The sequence below is a fragment of the Ixodes scapularis genome, unplaced genomic scaffold (assembly GCF_016920785.2).
Source record: "Ixodes scapularis isolate PalLabHiFi unplaced genomic scaffold, ASM1692078v2 PGA_scaffold8__174_contigs__length_109621045, whole genome shotgun sequence".
Classification (NCBI taxonomy): Eukaryota; Metazoa; Arthropoda; class Arachnida; order Ixodida; family Ixodidae; genus Ixodes; species Ixodes scapularis.
The window spans coordinates 18,774,984-18,783,478 of NW_024609883.1; the positions used below are offsets into that span (position 1 = coordinate 18,774,984).

Genomic DNA, 8,495 nt, shown 5'->3' on the forward strand with positions numbered 1-8,495 from the left:
CTTTATCGGGAGTGTGAGGTCTTCAAGAAGCCTCGCAGGATCTGCGTCGTTCCTCTCGTAGGCCTTGTTGGCGCGCTGAACCTCTTGCACCAAGAAGTCTGCGTTCCTCAGAAGCGTTCCCTGAACAGCGTGGGAAAGTGCCAATTGCAACGAATGGCACATATGTCTTGCCATTATCAAGCTCAGGAGTTGCCACTCGCGCCTCATTGTCTTGAAAACACCGTTTACGTCCGTGTTCACCAAAGCGTTGTCAACTCCAATGTTGAGGAGACGCTTCATGTCAAGTCTCATGCGCATGAGGAGGCTTTTCAACGCCTGATGATAGCCACAGCCGTGCCATCGTCCAGTTTGTTTAACGCCATGAATATTCTCACAATGCTCTTCTGTGCAGCACTAAAGTACCGCACCACTACACCCAGCAACTTGGTAGTGAAAACATCTGTAGCCTCATCGCTGATCGGGCTGTATTTCGAGTCCCCAATGTCGGCCACCAAGAGCTCTACAAAGTGCGGAGAGAACAGGTTCACAATGATCTCCGTGCACTTGTTTCGCTGCATGCACAAGCCTGCTGTGCTTTTGCCGTCCATGAACTGTTTTTTGCAGAGTTTTGTCAGGTGGTCAGTCGCGAGGATCGCTAATGCTCGCATATGAACAGGCAGAAACCGGCCTCACTTTTGCCGCAAGAAGGCTCGGTTGCGGCTGGAAACTGCAGCCTCTTCCCTTAAGAACTGTAGTACGGTTTGGATGATTTCTAGTGCTTGGTGGTGGTGGCATGCTTTTTTATATCGGAAAGCTTCGCATAAAATTCGCTCCCACAATAGGCACAGGATGGTTTTGTGCTTTTGTTTTCCACAGAACGTAACCAGCCTTTAAACTCGGGTGAAGACTGCCAACTTTTTCTATAGTGGTGATTGTACTTGGGAGGCATAATAACGCTAGGTCCAGCAAGTTGGCAAACCTCAACGCTTGTGTTATTTGCGGAAACTAACCGCCGGCCGTCCCATTCCCAACAAGCTCGCCAAGGCGTTAGCGAGAAGATCCTGAACCAGGAGCAAAACAGCAAAAGACTGCATTGAATTCATGTAGCTACCAGTTTTTTTATAAACCCTCATCCTCAAAGGGGGGTTATCTTCGATAACCGCACTGAAGTTGTCCTGGAGTTTAACCGTCGTGAGCAGGTTTGTTCCATAACTTGTCAAACAAAGCTGCTCGCGTCAATACCTGCAGTTTTTTTTTTTGCGACGTTCAAAAAGGATTTTACAAACACCTGCTACATAATCCCTGAAAAGGGGAGTGGTTGTATTGTGGTTTGAGAATGTCTTTGCATGACCGCTACCTCTCATCACCCTCACCCTCAACAGGAGGAAAAAAAAAATGAGTGACGTCCGGAGCAGTTATCTGAAAGCCACTGGAGAGGCTCTATGTAGCTTTAGTAACAACAATTTACCTAACTGTAAAAAAAAAAATAAAAGTCCTTAGTGAAGTTACCAAGACTCCAAAAAGACAGAAAAGTCGTTAGGAAGACTGAAAACGCACTAAATTTGGCGACTTTCTTGCTAAGGTAACAGCACTGGCCCGCCGCAGCTCCGTGACATCAAGCCCACGTGTCGGGCTTGACATCGCGGAGCTGCAGAGGTGCTGTGATTGCGCCGGAGCTGGGTGGCAGAAGGGCGCGCGTTTTGCATGGATGTCGTAGCATTTCAACATGCGGCAAAGCTGTGTAGCTGTTATTTGCATCGAAAGGTACAGAAAATTCCTCGGAGTGAGCTTCCACAAGTTCTCGGCTGACTCTGAAAGGTGTAGAAGGTGGTAATATCCGCGGATCGAAAAGAATGGTCTTGGGACGAGGACGACCGTTTGTGTGGCAAGCACTTCCTTGAATGCAAGTGTGGTTCCATTTCAATCTCCGTCTCGAGGCTTGCTTATATGCAGGGAAACCGTTGTCTCATTGAGACCACCCAGATTTTGTTCCAACGGTGTTCGCGCACAAAGCACCGACCAAGCGCTCGTCGGTGGCTCGCTACCAGTGTTGGCGGCAATGCATTATTTTTTTCTGTAACATAGTCATTTATACTCCTTACTTTTTGGGAGAGTAAAGAATAATGCGTAGCATAGTTATGTTAATCATTATATAATCTCCCCAAGACCTGGAAAAAGTAATTCTTTTTCACGCTTGCTTTCATGCTTCGTTTTATGTTCAGCCCGATGCTACGAGCTGATGGGATTAATTGAATAGCATCAAAAGCGCACCATCATGGTGTTTGTCATGTTTCTGTATCTGTTCTATCATCGATGAATGAATCATAAACAAGAAAGGTTCAGTGACTTCCTCTTTTGACGTTGCTTGATTTGTCCCGTTAGCTCGTAGCATCGGCTGCGTCTGGGCTTAAACTGATATGAAGTATAGGCGCCAAGTCATTAATTGTTGCACTACATTTCACCTACCTTCAACGTTTTGCTTGTCTTTTCCCTATTCAAAAAGTCCCACTTAAAAAAAACAAAAAAACAATGCCCTGCCCTTTGTCCCAATGTCAAAAAATGCTGGCACAAAAAAAAAGGCACCGTTATTGTTAAGTTATAAATAAAAAATGCATAAGTGACGTGTGTGTTACTTCACATCAATGGATGTAATGCATTCCTTTTATTTGCAAGTAACGAGTAACATATTTCATTACTTTCTTTCGGTAACACCTACAGCACAGCTATAGTAAGTGGAAGGTGACCGGCGACAGAACAGAAAAAGCGTTACCTTTTGTCGTGCCTTGTGGTCATGAGGGTAAGAAAAATATCATACCTTGACTTAAAGACGCTGTGTGTATTTAATCAATTAGTAAATGCACTTCTGCAGACCCACAGTTTGCTGATCCCACCGGCAGCGCGGAAAGGGGCTCAAAGTAATTGTGTGCCTCGAGACCTGTACGCCTACACCATGTGGGCTGTGAAGTGGCGTGGCGAAAAAACTGAATAAACGTCGACGTTGTTATATATATATATATCGACATGTTAGTGGCGCCCTCTTAGTGGCAGTTTGCCCTCGTGAATAAAAAGTCAGGCCTAGCTGTGTGGGACACACACATGTTGGCGGCCCGTCTGAATCCATGGGTCTGGGTCTGATTCAATCGATAACAATCAATATATAACATGGTGTCAGAAGTGGGATTTCGCAACTCGGCAAACTCCCAGGAGAATACAGCATTCGTCTGAAACCGGATGTAAAGCCTACGGTGACTGCCCCTCGCCGGGTGCCAAGTGCACTCGAAGAAACTGTGAAGGCCGAGCTCACAAGAATGCAGGACAATGGCATTATCAAGGCCGTGACAGAACCAACTGACTGGGTTCATCCCATTGTCATCATCACAAAGAAAGATGGAAATGTGCGGATCTGTCTGGATCCAAGAAACCTAAATGCAGCAGTTAAGCGGCAGCACTACCGCATTCCAGTTCCAGAAGAACTCTCTGCGCGGCTATCTGGGTGCACTCTGTTTTCAGTGCTTGATGCCAAAAGTGCATTTTGGCAGCTGGCTCTTGATGAAGAGAGCTCGTACCTGTGCACATTTGCAACACCTTGGGGTCGGTACAGGTTCCTCAGAGTTCCGTTTGGACTCAGCACAGCTCCAGAGCTCTTTCAGCAAGCCATTGACAGAATCTTCGAGCGCCAAACCATTGTGATGCCGTACTTTGACGACATCTTGGTAGCCTCTAGAACACAGAGTGACCATGCAACCCATCTGCGAAAGGTGCTTGAAATAGCACGCAACAACAATCTGAAGCTAAACAAGGACAAGCTCAAGCTGGGTCTGTCTACAGTAACCTACCTTGGTCACCAGCTTATCCGAGAAGGCATTGCTCCTGACCCTGAAAAGGTAAAGGCAATCCAGGCCTTACAACCACCAAATGACAAGGCAGAGCTCCTGCGATTTCTCGGAATGGCAACATACCTTATGAAGTTTATTCCAAACTTCTCAACAGAGACGCAACCTCTGCGTGAGCTCCTGAAGTCCGACGTGGCATGGCACTGGACTCGCAAGATGTCCAATGCATTCATTGAGATCAAAGACAACCTGACCACTGCTCCAGTGTTGCATTACTTTAATGCTGCGCGACCAATTGTGATATCAACCGAAGCCAGCTCATATGGAATTGGCAGCATCCTTCTGCAGGACGGACATCCAGTGGCATACGCATCAGCAGCACTAACGCCGGCACAGCAGCGCTACGCGCAAATAGAAAAGGAACTGTTGGCCGTAGTGTTTGCGTGTGAGCAGTTCTACTACTACATCTGTGGTCGAAGCGTCGTGGTGGAGACTGATCACAAGCCCCTCATCGGCTTGCACCAAAAGGAATTCTACAAAATCTCCCCCAGACTCCAACGCTTGCTCCTTCGTATCCAGCGTTTCACGGTGAAGCTAGTCCATGTGCCTGGAAAACACTTGACAGTTGCTGACACACTGTCTCGTGCACCTAATCCAGCGCAGACCATCAAGACAGTAGACGAGGAACATGGTGTCCTGGTCTGCACATTGGTTCACGCATCCACAGCAAAGCTGGCTGAAATCCAAGCTAGCACGGCAGCAGATGAGGTCTTGAAGCGTGCAACGACCTACATCGAGCACGGTTGGCCAAATAAAATCTCAAAGGTCCACCCGTCAGTCAGACCCTTCTACTCAAGAAGAAGTGAGCTCTACATAACCGATGGCTTCATCTGCTATGGCGAACGACTAGTAGTGCCAGAAGCATGCAAGAAGGATGTGATCTCTAGACTTCACATGACCCATCGCGGCATTGTCGCATGCAAAAACCTGGCTTCCCAAAGCGTCTTCTGGCCTAGTATAAACCAGGACATCGAGGAGCTGATCAGCAGCTGTGAAGTTTGTCAACGCCACCAAGGAGCAAATCAAAGAGAACCACTTCTTGACCGAGACTTGCCAATACGCCCATGGGAGAAAGTAGCCATGGATTTCTTCTACCACGGTGGCACCACTTATTTGCTTGTGGTAGATTATTACTCGAAGTTTGTGGAAGTCAAGAAAATGTCGACTACAACGGCATCTGCTCTTATATCAGTGCTCAAGGAGCTGTATGCGTGCCACGGCACACCAAGTGAAGCTGTCAGTGACCAAGGCCCCCCATTTGATTCTGTGGAGTATAGAAGCTTCAACAAGGAGTGGGATATCGTCCACAACCCATCGTCACCACTCTTTCCGAGGTCCAATGGACAAGCAGAACGGACAATACAAACCATCAAGGCCACAATGACTAAGGCTCTCTCCGAAGGAAAGGACTTGGCACTAGTTTTGATGACCTACAGAGCAACGCCAAGTAACGGTCTTCCATCTCCGGCAGAAATGTTGATGGGAAGAAGAATAAGGACTTTATTACCAGCCTGTCCAAGCAGCTCGCTGCCACACTATCCACACAAGTCATTCTCCAAGCAGCCTCAAGCAAGGCAGCGTGCACAGCATAAACATGCGGATCAGCATGCGAAAGAGATGCCTCCTTTTCAGAAGAACCAGCCATTTTGGTTTTGGCATGGAAAAAGTTGGAGAAAAGCAGTTGTGACACAGGTGGGTCCAGCTCCACGAAGATACCAGGTGACATCGCCAGATGGCCAGAGCTACGCACGTAACCGCCATCACCTTCGTGTGAGAATCGACTCCAGAGAGCCCAAGCCCAACCGGAAAGCTGACCCGAGGAAACCCCGACTGACGGCTGAGGACTACTATCCTCTAGACTCCTCGCCCACTGCCAGCACCTCCCTTCGTCAGTCCAATGCAACAGACTCGCCACCACAAGCTCAACCCCGCCAGACTCGCTCAGGAAGACCTGTGAAGATTCCATCAAGGTTCTTGTACTAAACCCAGTCGGACATTTTATTTTTGTGCATTTGTTACTTGTGTGGCGGCATGTTATATATATATATCGACATGTTAGTGGCGCCCTCTTAGTGGCGGTTTGCCCTCGTGAATAAAAAGTCAGGCCTAGCTGTGTGGGACACACACATGTTGCGGCCCGTCTGAATCCATGGGTCGGGGTCTGATTCAATCGATAACAATCAATATATAACAGACGTGAGCCATTGATGTCGGTGCCAGTAACTTCACGTGGGAAGTCCAGCAGGTCTTGTTTACGGCGTATGGATCATTGGAAGGCAATGCCATCCACACAGTTTGTCTTGACACCACTACCGTTCAAGGTCGGGTAGTGAGCTCAAATAGTCGGGCATAATATACGACATGTTGACAGGATGTATGACACACAAATAAATCTAGAAGCGCCTCTACAACGTCAACAACGAGCACACTCCACACAACGCAATGGCGAAAACAGAGAGCCTGGTTGCTTCTGCCCACGTAGCTACTGCGCATATGCGGCCTTACGGCAGTGTTGGTGAACAGCCGTGCCGGGTGTCGCTCTATAAAAGTCCCCTACACACACACACGAATGGTATGTATACATACATGTATGGCTCTGGATGAGAAAGGAAAAAACACCTGGTGCCTGAGCCTTCCTTTCCTTAATCCTCAAAGAGCATGCATTTTTATTTTTCTGGACACAATTTCAAAATAGATTTTTTAAAAAAACTGCCAAGTCTAAAAACCTTTGGCAGAGAGGAGCAACTCTAATGCATGGTTAATGTAGGCCTACATTATAAAAGCCTAATAGAGGTTTTTGATGTAAGCGCGCATTTCGAGATATAACCAGCGGCTATGTTTCAATGGCACTTTGTGTATGGTTCTAGATTAAATTTGTGCATATGATCTGCTTTTCACATATTACTCAAACTAAATGTGTATAGAATAGAATGAACAAAGCCCATGCAAAAAGCAGTTTTTCCTTGTCTTGAAAATTTCCCACTGAGATTACTAGCATTTGCAGTGTCCAAATTCAATGCCCTGAGTGCACAGTGAGTGATTTAAAAGTAGTTAATGGGGAGCGTATGATGGAAACAGTTTGAGGGAAATAATCGCATTCTACATAATACCTTTTGTTTGCCTGCAATATATAAAAAGAAAAATCTGATTTTACACCAAACTTTTTTTTTTGGAACTGTTAATCTTTTATTTTTTTTTTAAACTGTGCCATTGCTCTCAAGTGATCCATGTGTACAACTTGAAAGTAAAGCGAGACTTGGTGCTATTATTTAATTTACTCTGCTAAAAAAAAAGTATACATGTTTTTAAATACTTTTACACAGAGTTTATGTTTTTGTTTTATGTGTTGCATGAAATGGTATTTTACATACACAGGCATGTATATTTAGGCAGAAAAGAATGCTAACAATGCCGTATACCGTGCCACCTTTTGCACTTCTGTAAACTGTGGGGGGTAGAGGCCCAGTCAGGCAGAAATGCCTTTTGCCACTACCTCCCTACCGGGCTTGGCCCGTGACAATCCCAATAAACTTTCACTTTCACTTCACTTACAGGTACCATGTCGTTGAGTTTCTAGCTGACAGCAGCACGTATGCTGTGCCCGATTGGTGGCTCGAAAAGTCTGAGAACCTGCTGTGGTGCCATTGGCCGCCCTACACCACCAAACTGGAGATTGTGAATGCGGTTAGGAGAAACGAGGCCATAACCCCCGATTGGAAAGCACTGAGAGTCAAAATTATCCATTCATACTGTAAGCACATAACTGTAATTTAATGTGACCCCGATATTCATGCAATTCCTCGTCATTTAGATACCCTAGAGCAGGCCCTCGCAAGGCTGGATCAGGCAGAGCATACGTCGAACCTTGAGTCTGACGCTCCACCGCGGACACGAAGGAGAACGCACAAGAGGGTCGAATCCGACTCGGACGACAGTGAAGGGTACCATCATGGGGAGGGTAGGATATCTTTCTTGGATTTCTTTTATACTTTAATAGAGTATTTTGCTGACCTAGTTATTTTATCATGATGCAAAATTAAAATCTCACAAGTAAGACACTGGACACGAGGTAGAAAGGACAGGTGCTGTCTACTACTACTTGTCTCATGTCCCTTTGGCACTATTTTAATTTTTAATTTTGCCTAATTTTCTTTTTATATTGCTTGCAGCCATATTATCTCCAAATTGTATAGATTTTTCTCATGAAGCACACCTTCACAATGTCAGGTTCACGCAACAACAGTACAGTCGACTCTCATTAATTCAAACTCTCTTAATTCAAACTTGTGGATAATTCAAACTAACATGTGGGTTCCATCCTATGCGTCTCTATGGGAGGAAACTCCCGGTAATTCAAACTTTGCTTTATTCAAACAAAGTTTCGGTCCCCTTCAAGTTTGAATTAACGAGATTCGACTGTACTTCGACTTAGTTATGTGGGACAACCCAGACACTGTTTCCACATGCAGTGCCACCCTCCCCCAAAGGTTGGCCTCCTATCATCCAAACCATTATGAGTTTAGAGACAACCGCTTTCTATATGAGTTGTGCAACTGAGTTGATCTATAGTCAGCAGTGTTGGGAAGTATTTTAACTACATTGGAGTTAAGATACTACTTCAGG

General features: G+C 46.0%; 1 protein-coding gene across 1 annotated transcript; it reads right to left on the reverse strand.

The window, feature by feature from the left end:
• Positions 1–308: 308 nt before the first annotated feature.
• LOC120837827 lies at positions 309–647 on the reverse strand. Its single transcript, XM_040207442.1, has one exon. The coding sequence runs from the start codon at positions 645–647 to the stop codon at positions 309–311; it is 339 nt and encodes a 112-aa protein (XP_040063376.1).
• Between the last annotated feature and the right edge of the window lie 7,848 nt (positions 648–8,495).